Source organism: Aulonocara sp. 'chitande type north' Nkhata Bay, linkage group LG4 (genome assembly GCF_057382095.1).
Source record: "Aulonocara sp. 'chitande type north' Nkhata Bay isolate Kocher_YH1m ecotype deep benthic linkage group LG4, A_spYH_male_GT1.1, whole genome shotgun sequence".
Classification (NCBI taxonomy): Eukaryota; Metazoa; Chordata; class Actinopteri; order Cichliformes; family Cichlidae; genus Aulonocara; species Aulonocara sp. 'chitande type north' Nkhata Bay.
Window position 1 is genome coordinate 26,676,992 of NC_141347.1, and position 13,132 is coordinate 26,690,123.

Here is a 13,132-nt window from a genome sequence, read left to right on the forward strand (position 1 = left end):
CCAATATTTAAGGAACAATCTTTCTTACTACGACAATACAAATTTATCACAGTGGTACCTTTTCACTATATATGGTTAGACAATGTAGGTGGGGCCTCCAGTGACTGTAAGATACACTTCCTCTTCCCCTTGATGGCGAAAACATTGGCCAACCTTCACTCTACCAGAGGAAGATCATTTTAAGAACTTGCATATCAGCGCGCTTGGGGCTCAGCTTTATATCGCTGTGTTTAAACTACAGTCCTGATTTCCTACCACTTCAAATACAAAGTGTTTTACTGTGTATTGTAGTTTGACCCTGATGCGAGATAATGTGTGAGAGGTGTTGTTAGGGTCTGCCTACTGTGGAAATAGCGCAGAAATGGAAGAAGATTTAGTGGAAAACAAGGATTCTACTCAAGGCACAGGTGAGCACAAATAAGATATATGACATGTGGTCATTTTGAGTAAATTGTATCCTTTACTCTAAATATCAACTTGCCCATGCTTAAATGAAACTTAAATCTGTTTTCTTTCCTTTCAAAATGTTCAAATTTTTTTGCTATTAATACACATTTTTCTTCATTTGAAGAAACCCCAAACTTTTTAATTGCCAAATATTATTTTGGTTTGTGTTACTGGAAATCTACTCAAAGCAGTGTAGCGCCATTATGACATGGGTATTCATGTGGGTGCATGCAGACGCTGCATGCATAAAGTGCCTTTGTTAATGAGTCTGTCAGAAGATTTCTGCTGCTGTGCAGCATCCTCCTTGTTGATGAACTTCCTGAACTCTTTTTTTTAAAGGTTCTTGTTCTGTCTTTTTGTTTAACTTCTGTATTTTTATTCAGCAGAATTAGCCTACTCCTTCCAAAAAGCCAAGACTGTCCACTTCTTTTAAAACTAATGTTTTGGAGACTTTTGTGTCATTTGACACACTAGAAATTAGAAATGTTTCTTTGCTTGAAAGTTTCTATTCAGAAGCTTGTTGCAGTGTAGCCTCAATTCATGCAAGTAGCTTTTGCAAATGTTGCGGGTAAACAGCAAACACAACTGTCAGAGTTAAGTGCAACTACATTGGAAACCTGTGTTCAAATTTTGCTGAAACATCTTACTTTCCTGTCAGCTCTTATTCTTGAGCTGAAACACTGGTGGTGTGAAAAACAAGGACTCTATGTACACGATGGGACGTGACACAAACTGCAAGCAGGATGTGGTTGACCAAAATGGAGGCCTCTTTGAGCGAGTGATTTCTTTTTTACATTTGTTACACCTATTGTGAATTATCAGTTTTTAACTTTTTGCTATGTCAGAGGGTTATAAACGGTCAAAGTGTTGCACAAAAGCACAAAAGTTTAAGCAACAAAATGTGTCAGTTTTATTTCACATTAAGTGCAAATGCTGTCAGATAGGATTTTATGAGAAGCTAAGTTTGATTATTTTTTTGAACTGGATCCTTTTTTCAGTTCATCTATGTGTGTATCTGTGTGTTTGCAAGCTACCAAATGTTGGCATATACTTGATGAACTAGCTTTGATACTGTGGTATAATATGCATTTCTATATAGTTTGTGCTCTTTCGGGGTGGGGGAAGGGTACACATGTCAGGATCACCGTTTACTCTATGTAACATAAATACAATGTAAAGTTTGTGTGTATCTTAGCTTTTACATTTCTCATTTCAGATGTGAAACGAGTGCAGAAATCGGAAACAAAACGATACAGTGAGATCTTCCGAGATTTTGATAACCTTGATTTATCTTTCATCTCTTCGTAAGTATTACCTTGTGCAACCCTTTTCTCCTGCATCACTCGGGTGCTAAGTAAAAACTGTGGTTAGTGAATTGGTATTTCAAATGGTCTAGAGATGGAAAATGATAAGAAGCTCTTGAGGATGGAATTATTAATTTATATTTTATCATTTAATAATCCATCAACATGAACTCAATTATGTATGATCTGTCGGTATATTTATCTAGTGCAAGCTTTTAACTAAAGGTTTAATAACTTTCTATATTAGCATTGCCATGTCTGGTTTAATCTATCCTGATTGTGACTCATATTTTATTAGAAGCACTGACTGGAAACTGTTTATAACATTTCTCTAAAGCAAAGGTGCAGTGGTGAATATAGTTAAGATGATAAAAATACATAAACTGGACCTTGAAAGGTTCTTAAGGGGCTTGTTTATGGTACTAAAAGGCCCAGTAGCATATGCTTGCTGGCATATTCCTTGACAAATATGTTTCTCTCCTTATACATTCTTTCTGTGCTCAGCTCAGGGGATGATCTGCTAGCAGAGATTGACTCCCAGTCCATCTCAGAACCTATCTCTGTAGAAACTGCAGAGACCACAGAGCAACATGACGTGACTGTAAGAAATAAATACCTTTTGAATGTAGTGAATGACCTACTTAATCAAAGGCCTGTCATTTATGCTGTTGTTTATGCTAAAGTTTAGCTCAGGTTCAGTTTTCAAATGATGGTTTGTTTTTAGACGATTAGATGTGCTTTGATAGAGTTGTAGAGTTCCACCAGTTTGAAGATGCACTTTGTCCACAGATATGTGCCGAACCCAATGACGTGGATGGAACTCAGACAGGTATGGTTTGTGTGACAGAAGGGATGAAAAAGCCCAAATGAGTGTGTTATTGTCTGCATGCTCTCTGGTCAGGGTCAGTGAATAACGACAGCTGTTATAAACAGTTGGTCTCAATGCGACATTCCTTTACACTGTGAACCTGTTGCTGAAGTGGTTCAGTCACCTGTTTAACCTAGCACTAACCTTCCTGGGACTGACAGGATACTATCCTTCATCCCATCGGATCATTAGATGTAGCAGGAGCTACTGCCTGTGACACTTTACAAATACTCTTCTTCAACATTTATTTATTGTCTTATAATCAGCTGTGAGTTGTAACGATCCCTCTGTAACAAGATTAGGCTAAAGAGAGAGGATTAAAGCAGGGGACAGCTGCTCTCAGTTTTTACATTAGACTAGTGGAAAAAAGAGAGTCACAGAAATCTCCTGTTACATGGTCTATGGCATAAATACAAGTCAGATGGATAAATGCACCAGACTTACTCATAGTCTACAGTGGGACTTTGGGCTAAGTGCACAAACTTCAGTTTGACTCAAATTATAGGCACATGGTAAGATAAGATATTACAGAGGCACACTGTGTTAAACTTGGATGGTGAGCAATGTCAAATGTATTCTTGGGGCATAGAAGCTCATCTCAAGAACACCTCCCCCACACCACCTTAGCACGCTTGCTCTCTCACATGCCAGGAGATAAACCTGATTCAACGCTCCTCTAAACCCTGTCACTCTGCATTCTGGACTTGACTTGAATAATCCTTATTCCAAGTGCTTGAACTCCAAAGGATTGATTTCTGAAAGTGCTCAGAGCTCTCCCTAGAGAGGAAAGGCTAAGAGAGGTCACCCATAGCACAAAACCTAACATATCTCTGGAATTGCATGTTCTATTTTGTGGGCTGCGCATGATGGCAGAAGAAAGTCTGGTTTGATTTTTTTTCCTACCACTCTAACTGGATTTGGCAGCTATCTGAAGGGGAAGAGCAGTATAAAATCTGCCTCTCTGTCATAACATGCTTGCATGTTTTAAAGCACTGCACAATGGACCGCTAGAAGAAGTGAAAGTTGCTGAAATGCATCAGCTTTGGTTAAAAGAAGGTTTTTTGCGAAGGTTGTGCTGGAAGTGGAACACATTGAGAAAGTAGTGTAGGGAGCTTTTGTTAGACCATGTGACTGTCACAGATACATCATCCACCCTGCACTAGTGTGACTCACAGAGGAAGAAGAGTGGTTATCGTATTAACGCCCTGCCTTGGTGACCACAGTAGCGCTATAACAACATGCTAGTGTGCTGTTATGTGCTCTCACAACATGGCTTGTGTCAGTAGCTGACTACGAGTGAACAGGTGTGAGAGGGAGGGGCCAGGCAAAAGGGAAGAGAGAGGAGGGAAGTTATTTAGCTAAAGCAGTTTGTTTTGGGGCTGTCCTCTCTCTAGTTACATCCTTTTTCTGTCAACTGTGAGACATAGGACTAATTTAAGAGGGGGTTTTTCTTTGTTTTTTACCGACAAACTAATGTATATTTTAGTATACATGCTAGAGTTTGCTCTCACCTTCTGGAAACTGCAGGACCTTTACTCTGAGGAGCAGCTATGACTTGTCATATCCAGCCATTATTTCCTGTTTTGGGTTTGTGTATATCTTTTTTTTAAACTGGTATTTGATTTTTAAATTTCTTTATGTTGTCAGATATAGTCTGGGACCATTAATATCACTTAAGGACAGACTAAACGTTTTCTTGAGAAAAGGGGATATTAGGTGCTATTACAGTGTAATTCCTGGGTACACCTTGAGCCTACCATTATGATGATGTACTCTCTCACAGTCCAAGAAGCAGACCTGGCCCTATGTCGCTGTGAGGATGGAGTGGAGACGGCGCTGCAGTACGCCAAGTTGTGGTGCCGATATGCCAAAGACCTTCTTGCCTGGATGGAGAAGAGAATCAGCTTGGGTAAATACACAGCTGAGTAAAGGAAATAGTAGTGTAACATGCAAATTTTGTGTCTTATCGTAGATGGCATATTTGAATAGAAACCGCACACAGAAACAAGAATAGGTGGATTTCTTACAAAATGCAAAGCCATAATGTGTACAATATAAATGAAAATAATTTTGATCCACTATGAAGTCAGTAGTCTTAGAGTAGTACCAACATTAATTGGTTTAAAGTGTTAGTAAATGATCATTTCATGCAAGTAGGTTAGGTATAAGTGAATGTGTCCTAGTATTTTCATCTAGAGTTAGAGCAAATGGTTGTTGTTGTTTTTTTTGTTTGCTTTGATATAATAACATTTGAAATAGTGCTGCAGTAGTCACCCTGTAAGGAGAAGAGGTGCACACTGAAGATTGGATTGCTGCTTTGTATTACCCATTAAGAAAGAAAAATCATAATACATGCATTTTTAGTATTAGCTGGAGTACCATCGAGTAATTTTCATCTCCTGCCTGGATTATTTCTGTTAAAGAGGATGTGAGTTTATGCAGTCCTTCCAGAGAACTGCACGTTACACACAAACAGAAAGGATTAAAGAGCAGATTAGCTGAAAAGAGGAGGGCAATAAAAGACACTACTTGCCTTTGGAGTACACAGCGATTCCTCTTCTGTGAGCCTTTTCAGATCCTATGAGTTCAGGTAGTGATGTCAATATACTTTGACATCACTACCTGATACTAGTGTTATCATTCAAAACACAGAGCAACAGTTACCAACCTCAAGTGTGTAAGGAGATCAGTTAGGCAATGATAACACATGAGTAATGCTGGGTGAAGCTCAGCCCCAAACTAGTGATTACACAGTAAAGCAACACATTGAGTTTGCTAACAGTATAGAGCCCATTGCTCAAAGAGAGCAGTCAGATCACAAACTGCTGTTGACTTAGTGTTTGTATCAGTACTTGCACAGTGTGAGTGAGATCATACTGACATCAGCTTGGTTCATTTCCTGTTGCAGTTCTTGAACTGATGCAAAATGCAAACCACAGGTATTTTTAACCAAATTAATTCCTCTTTTAACTTCAAAATAGACACAGGTTAGATTTGACCACACTACAGGTTCTAGTTATTCTGTGGGTGCTGCATAGGTTATTCATCAAATGTCAGACTTGTGAAGAGACACAGAAGATAGGTAATGTCCAAAAATGTTCAGTATAGTGCAAGAATTTCAGTGGATTCTACTTGTGTTTTTTTATCTTCATGTACCATGCCTGTGTTTTTTATTTTTACATAAAAAAGAAAAAAAAAGTTTGTTTTTTTCTTTGCAGAGCAGGAATTTGCAAAAAGTATAATGAAGACGGCTGAAGGAGCAAAAACCAATGTACTCCAACAGGTATGGTTTACTGGATACTTGACAAAAACTGTACCAATGATTGCTAAAGTACATCACAATGGGTTACTTATAATGGTGCCTAGAACAGAGACTGTGGCATTTCTCTTTCTTAGACTGTGGCGTTTCTCTTTCTTTGCTCTTGTCTATGCAGGAAATGATGCCATTACAGTACATCTACACACTGGCTCTAGAACAAGACATCAAAAATTGTCTGAACGCTAGAAGGACTTCTGATCTGCTGCAAAGTCGCTGTTACCAGGTATAGAAGCCTACAAACACATCATCTAAAACCATCTCTAATGTTTAGATGTAGATGTGTTAAATATCGATTCTCTGTCTCAAAGGCCTTGAGTGCAAAGAGAAATGAGATTGATAAGTGGCGCAGAGAATTTAAAGAGCAGTGGGCAAGAGAACAAAGGAGGATGGTAAGTAAATAATCACTCCTGGTATTGGTTGACGTTAAGCAGAGTTATTTGCACCGTTAGTGAACTTGTTGGTATCTATTAAAGTCATATTAGACTGCACATGAAAATAGTAAAATTGTTGCCAGAATCATTACATATTTTTGTCTCAGTTCATCTAAAATTAGTATCTGTGTATAAATTGTATAAACAGTGGACAGTATACTTGTTTGCATGTCATGTATATGTTGTTTTGTCTGTTATGGATGTAACCAACATGTTTCCTTTCTCGTATGTTGTGCTAAAGTTTGTGCCAGTAATAAACAGTGTTCTCCACTCTGTGTATCTCCCTTCCCCGTTTTCAGAATGAAGCAGTTACAGCTTATAAAAAGGCCAAGCAACAGTACTTCCAGCGCTGTGATGAGCTAGAAAAGGCGAAAGCTGTCTCTGCTAAGGCTGCAGATGACACAGTAGGAAGCAAAACACTAGATAAGAGGAGGAAGTCTAAGGATGAAGCTCAGACTAAGGTGAGTGTCATGTTAATAGACTAAATACTGTATAATCTGTAGAAATAAGGGCCTAAGGTTTCAGCAAACAAAAAGTAAATATTTTTTGGTATCCTTAATAATGGCTTATGAGACGATGCAAAAAGAGGAAAACACAGATTGCATATCCACTTAGATTTTCTTTCTGTCCTCACAGGTGTTAGAGGCAGAGTTGACATATAAACAGTGTGTGACTGATGCAAAGATCCACCAAGATGAGTTAGTGAAGGTGAAAGAAAGAATCATTTCACACATTCGTAAGCTCATCTTTCAAGGAGACACTGTGCTCAAAGAGGTCAGTACTTCATTTTGGTATAAATATAGAATATGTGTTACTATATAGTTGATATTATAAGTTGTCTTGGATAGCTACATATATATTTACAGGATCATTACCTAAGAACAGTCTAATCACTGAAGAGAAGTTAACATGTCTAACTATTAGTAGTTAATCAGCTTGATTAATACAAAAATGTACCTGAAAATAATAATCTACCTAAGCAGTGATTTATGTTTTGCATCATACAGTATAAAGAATTTTAATAAAAAACTACCATGTTTTATAAAATTACAAGATTCCTTTGCATATTTTTTCTTTTTTTCTTTTACTTTTTGTGGGTATGAAAAGTAAATTGTGAGCAAAACACTACTCTTATATTTTATATCACTTTTTTTGATTAAAATTTTTTTCCTTGACTCCACATGATGTCTTCTCTCTGTATTAGGTCACAGTGAACCTGTTCTACTTCCAGCGTCAGCAGGCAGAGCCTGTTCCACTTGGCTATCACAACCTGGAGGTAACATGCAGAGCCCAGGAGTCTGGTGAGCCCTATCTGCAGTATGTTCTCAGTAAGCGTCGCCCTGAGCAGATTCTCCAAAAATTTACCTTCCAGGAGTATGTTCCTCACGGTAAAGGGTGCGTTAAAAGGACTTATTGCTGCTTCTTTTATGTAGCATGTTTTTAAATATAAATGTGAACATATAAACATGTGTCAGTAGGGACAGATGTATTTGAGTGTATATCCTTGTCATAAAATAGGATTGAAAACATGTTTGATATATTCCACCTATTTACTTATTAAAATAATTGTTTCAATAACTTCTTTTCTTTAAAGCAACAAAAGAAAAACCAGCGCTCTGAACACTCTGCCAGACTCGTTCATGGCAGATGATAGTCCTTTGCGACGATCCAGTGATTGCAGTAAGGGCTCCACCTAATTATACTTTTTTATATTAAAAAAAAATCTTTCTCTTTAATAATATTTGTGTGTTGGTTCACCTAAGGGAAAACTGGATATAGTGACAGTGAGAGCATCGGAGGCAGTTCGGAGTCCCTGTCTAGCCCTGGTAGGCACAGGCTTACATTTTGTATCTAACTTTTAATTTACAGTACATGCATCTCGTAACTCGGAACTTTAAAAAAAAAAAATTAACTGTGTTTTTGCTTTATTTGGAATATATAACTGAAGCTAGGAGGCTGGGTAAAACCGCATCCACTTTGACAGTGTCATCAGACGACCTAGATGACCGGGATGAATCAGGTTCTTACCTCCTTTTCTTTTCATGAACAGAATATGTTAATAGAGTATATTTTTTATTTGATCCTGGCAAATAAATCTATCTTCTCCACCTTCCTCCAGAGTACAATGATAGTCAGCCAGCCAAAGTGCCACAGGTTTCGCGAGCTGCACTATCACATCGACTCAAGAAAATGAAAAGCAAAATGGCCAAATGCAAGCAGTGTGACAACTATATTGTTGTCAGTGGAGTTGAATGTGAAGAGGTATGATTACACATTTGATGAATATATTGTAACATGGGCAGAAAACTGTCTTTCATGAGATTATTAATGAGATTAGCTCTTTTCTATCTCACATTCAGTGTGGCCTAGCTTTGCACAGGAAGTGTATGGAGGTGTGTCAGCTAGAATGTGAGCATAAGAAGGGATCGGTGTTTGGAGTGGACCTCTCTCTGCTGCCACGTGACAGGCCAGATGAGGTGCCCTTTGTAGTGATTCTCTGCACATCTGAGATTGAGAGCCGTGCTCTCTCTGTCCAGGTATTATTTATCCTCACACTGGTACAAATACATTGGTTGTCAAGTATGAATAGTGATCTAATAATCATTTCTGTTAGGGTGTGTATCGCGTGAGTGGGTCCAAGCCTCGCATTCAGAAGCTCTGCCATGCCTTTGAAACACAAAAAGAGCAAGTGGACCTCTCGGACCTCTCACCACATGACATCACCTCTATCCTTAAGCACTTCTTTAAGGAGGTAAAGGAGATATTAAAATACAAACCTCATTTTTGCACAATTCAAGAGATGTAATTTTTTGTCTGATATCGCACTGAATATTTTCAATATTATCTCTTGCAGCTGCCTGAGCCCTTACTAACTTTTGACCTGTACAATGATTTCGTTGCGGTGGGGAAAGCAATTCAGCACCTGAATGATGGGGAGACATCACCAGAGACTAATGAGATAATGGATATCACTGACAACCTGCAAAAGCTACTACACAGACTTCCTCCATATTGCTACAGCACCTTGCAGCATCTTGTATCTCATCTTCAAAGGTGAGCATGCTCTGGCACCACAGACCTCTCTAGTTTAACTTGGCCTAAACCTGATAGATGACATTTACTTATTTCTATACTGGACCACTGACTTTGACTTCTAAGTCAAATTTAACTTAAGCTGTCCTTGAATTTGTCTCATGTGTTTATTTACAGAGTTTCAGAAAACTACGAGAACAAGATGTCTCCCAGCAATTTAGGCATTGTTTTTGGGCCAACGTTATTGCGCCCTCTAGTGTCGACAGACATGTCAATGATTGCCCTCTTGGAGACCACCTACCAGGCTGTACTTGTTGAGTTCCTCATCACACACCACGACAAAATCTTCGGCCTGGAGCAGGGATCCGATACACCCCCTCCTCCACCCCCTACCGCACCTCTTCCTGACACCCCTCCCAGAGGTTCCTGCCCCTTGGATGGGGTAGCTTATCTCGACTCAGAAAATGAAACCACGTCCAGAGAGCGGCCACGCTCAGTAGAAGTAAGTATTTCAGTGCGCTTTAAACATCTATGGCTAATTTTTAACTGCTCCCTTTTAAGCAGCAGTTGCTTAGCATTCACACCATGTGAGAGTAAACACACTTACCAGTTTTTTAAGAGCCTTAACACTTGCCACCTTAACCTCACGTTTTTTCCATCAGGATTAACAAGATCCTCACGCACACTGCTGCATTTCTCCTGCCCTCTGCACTCTGGCCTGCATGACCGTCTTTCTAGCTTTTACTTTCTGCTTTACACAGCTCTTTCCTGTAAAAAAGATTTTTAAAGTTCACCTAATTGTGGGGTTTTAGCTGGGTTGCATCAAAAGAATTAAAACACAAAAAGGATATCACCTTTCTTTAGGAGAGTAAAAACTTTTTATATTTGTACCTAATAAAAAAAATTTAAAAAAAAAGACTCATCCCAAGTAGTCATTCCCCCGGTAGGAATCCTATAATAATGCAGTGCTGCAGGTTTAGATGTGGTCTGTAATCCACCACTCAACTTGTGTCATTCCAGCAGAATCGAATCAAGAGAGAGTCAAGCGAGGGTTATATATCTGACAAGTCTTCATCCAATGAGGCAGTGGACCAGCTCAGCGCTGAAGCCAGTGAGAGAGCAGGTAGGCGGGGCATAGTGATAGAGAAGTTACTCCTGACTAGAGCAGGTCAGCAAATTAATTTATCCACTGTGTCTATGTCCTGTGAAACCTAAAGATGTTGACATTTTCAGTTGCCAAGTACAACGAATTCTCTCTTGTGTCAGCTTGTAGTTTTGCTACTTGAGGACATGTCTTAAATAATCCTCTTGTAGGTATTACCAAACAGCTCCCAAGTGTTTTGCTTAATTTCTTGCACACAGGGGGTTGGTTCTAATTTACAGTTACAAAGTAGCTTGTGTTTCTAAGGGTGAGATTATGTAGGTGTAGAATACTTAAAATGTCTGTTTTTTTTTAATTACTTTGCGTACATCATCCAGTTATCTTTAGAAGTAGGACTTCCTTATATGTTGCTATTCAGTAAAAGTGGCTGAATTTGGTTGAGTACGTTTTGTCGGGGATAGTCTTTGTGGAATTGAGGAATTAATTCGTGTGATTTTAATTATAATATGATCATTTCTTTTGGAATTTGCAGTTTGACATTTGAGTTTTTGTATGAATTTGGACAACACAAAGTTAGATTTTGGAGTTTGGGGATTTGGAAAGTCTGAGGCTCAAACCATTCTTTGCTTTCTGTACTTTCGCTGTGTTTCTGAGGGGCTCTCTTCTCTGTTGCTAAAACAGCAGCTTCAAAAGTCCTCGATTTCAAGTCAAGTTGCACTATATATCATATAGAATGATTTTGGTTTTTTTAAGCAAAATAATCAATAACTGGTGTTGGAAATGCTTAACTTTGTGAATCACATGCTTATCCTTCTACTGCTCCAGTCCTGGCTATGAGAGATGTATCAAGTGATCCTCAGGGTGAGATGGTAGGAGAAGCTATCTCTGATTTAGGAGTCCAGCCATACTACCGTTTCACCAGACAGCCTGTGAAGTATCACCGACATCATAATACAGGAACCCGAGTCTCGAACCCAGCATGTGCAGCCAGACAGGCTGCACCTCAACCGAGGGGCCACACAGGAAGTGCAGACAGCAGTCGCAGCTCTTCTCCAGAGCCAGGGGCACAAAGACTTTCTCGAGACATAGATATCCATTATGAGGGCATTCTTGAGCCCCAGCATGTGACTACTGACACAGTGAATAAAATGGATGCCCCACTAAGCCCCCGTGAGGTTGTGCAGTACATGCTGGGCTTGGACTCTACGTATGCACCACTTTCACCTTCTACAGCATCCAGTGCAACGCAGGCTGCTGAAGAGGTGGCAGGAGGATGTCGAGCAAATCGCAACATAAATCAGAGCAATAACAAGCAGAGTACTGGACATTATCACCATCTGTGTTCGTCACCAAAGACAATTCCCGTTGAGAAAAATGTTACCTCACCAGCCCAGAAGATCCTGTCTGGTCTAAGGCTGAGACGCAGCCACTCAGGGAAGGATGAGCAGCTCTTTGTCTGAGGGAAGATACAAATCTGCAGATGGTTCACTGGAATGATTTCACATACAGCAAAGGACATCATTAATATGACCATTATTGTATGTAACAACAAATGCTTCTGTCAATATTACCATTATTATGCCTTTATTATGAATAGAATACATCCACATTTTAGGTGCAAATGTCACCACAGGAACACAAAGTCTTTAGTCATCAAACCTACTGAACTAACATATGAAACACATGGAAAAGTTCAATCCTGGTGCCTGCTTGGATTAACACTTAATCTTCTTTAGATTTTGGTCTGTTGATAATCCAGCAGTTCACTAAACAGACCACACATGAGAAGTTTATATATTATTTTTTTAATTAGCTCTTGTGTTTTGACTTAATTAGTAGGCGAGGTGAAAAGATACAAACTAGCACCTGAGTATAACGGTTTTGACCCGAACAAACTGTAATGAATATTTGTAAAATGCAGTGTCATCGATATAATGCTGTTTTACATTTGTTGTGCTTTCCCAATGTATTATTGCCTATAAATGAAAAATGTTATAGTCTGTAAACAAATATATGCCTTTACTGGTGTCCTTGACCCTAACACTGATCATTTTTAGCTTAATGCACCTTTCTTGTTTTAACACAAGGGGGCGGTCCTCTCTCAGTATGCGGGAAAAGCATGTCAGACAAAATAGTGAAAAGGCAATAAACCTTTTATCTTTAATTTCAGTGCTCTGCGTTTGGACATGACACTTTTTTTTACTTCCATGTCAGCATTTTAGTGCCTGCACCTGTTTGATTTTACAGCCTGGTGTAAGTAAATGGAGTGAAGCAACATTTCCTGATGTCTAGAAGGAGTAAAGTGATATCATCTTCATTCGGCTTTGTTCTTTTGATATTTTTGCATCAAACTCAGACAGTTTTGGTGTATAATACAACAAAAACTTAAATATGTTTTCCTGTGTGAAAGGGGCTGATATGTCATCACAAGTTGTTTCACCTTAGCTGTGCCCTTTTAAGTTTCCGTGTAACCGTGAGCACAAATGCAAAAGATCCTCCCCATCTGAGTTATCAATAGGCTGTATTATCACTCATCTTCCCTCATCATTTTCCGCACCTTCTCCCTCCCTCCTTTTCTGTCCATCTCCTCCCTCTGCGCCTTTTTACGCACAAAACAAGTCAGAGCGC

At 39.1% G+C, this 13,132-nt stretch overlaps 1 protein-coding gene across 7 annotated transcripts; it reads left to right on the top strand.

Annotated features, from left to right (window-relative positions):
• The first annotated feature begins 170 nt into the window (after positions 1 to 170).
• gmip (GEM interacting protein) lies at positions 171 to 12,821 on the top strand. 7 transcript variants are annotated; one of them, XM_086289494.1, is made up of 21 exons: positions 171 to 407; positions 1,664 to 1,751; positions 2,256 to 2,352; positions 2,541 to 2,580; positions 4,403 to 4,528; positions 5,838 to 5,902; positions 6,054 to 6,161; positions 6,247 to 6,327; positions 6,669 to 6,830; positions 7,006 to 7,143; positions 7,574 to 7,764; positions 7,964 to 8,049; positions 8,133 to 8,195; positions 8,318 to 8,389; positions 8,489 to 8,631; positions 8,730 to 8,906; positions 8,984 to 9,121; positions 9,224 to 9,423; positions 9,580 to 9,904; positions 10,423 to 10,525; positions 11,330 to 12,821. In XM_086289494.1, exons 1-21 carry the CDS (start codon positions 362 to 364, stop codon positions 11,962 to 11,964), a joined length of 3,084 nt encoding a protein of 1,027 aa, XP_086145620.1. In that variant the 5' UTR covers positions 171 to 361; the 3' UTR covers positions 11,965 to 12,821. The 7 variants fall into 7 exon arrangements, with proteins under 7 accessions (XP_086145620.1, XP_086145622.1, XP_086145624.1 ...); XM_086289496.1 differs by having other exon boundaries at positions 10,426 to 10,525; XM_086289498.1 differs by lacking the exon at positions 171 to 407 and having other exon boundaries at positions 1,709 to 1,751; positions 5,843 to 5,902.
• The last annotated feature ends 311 nt before the right edge of the window (positions 12,822 to 13,132 follow it).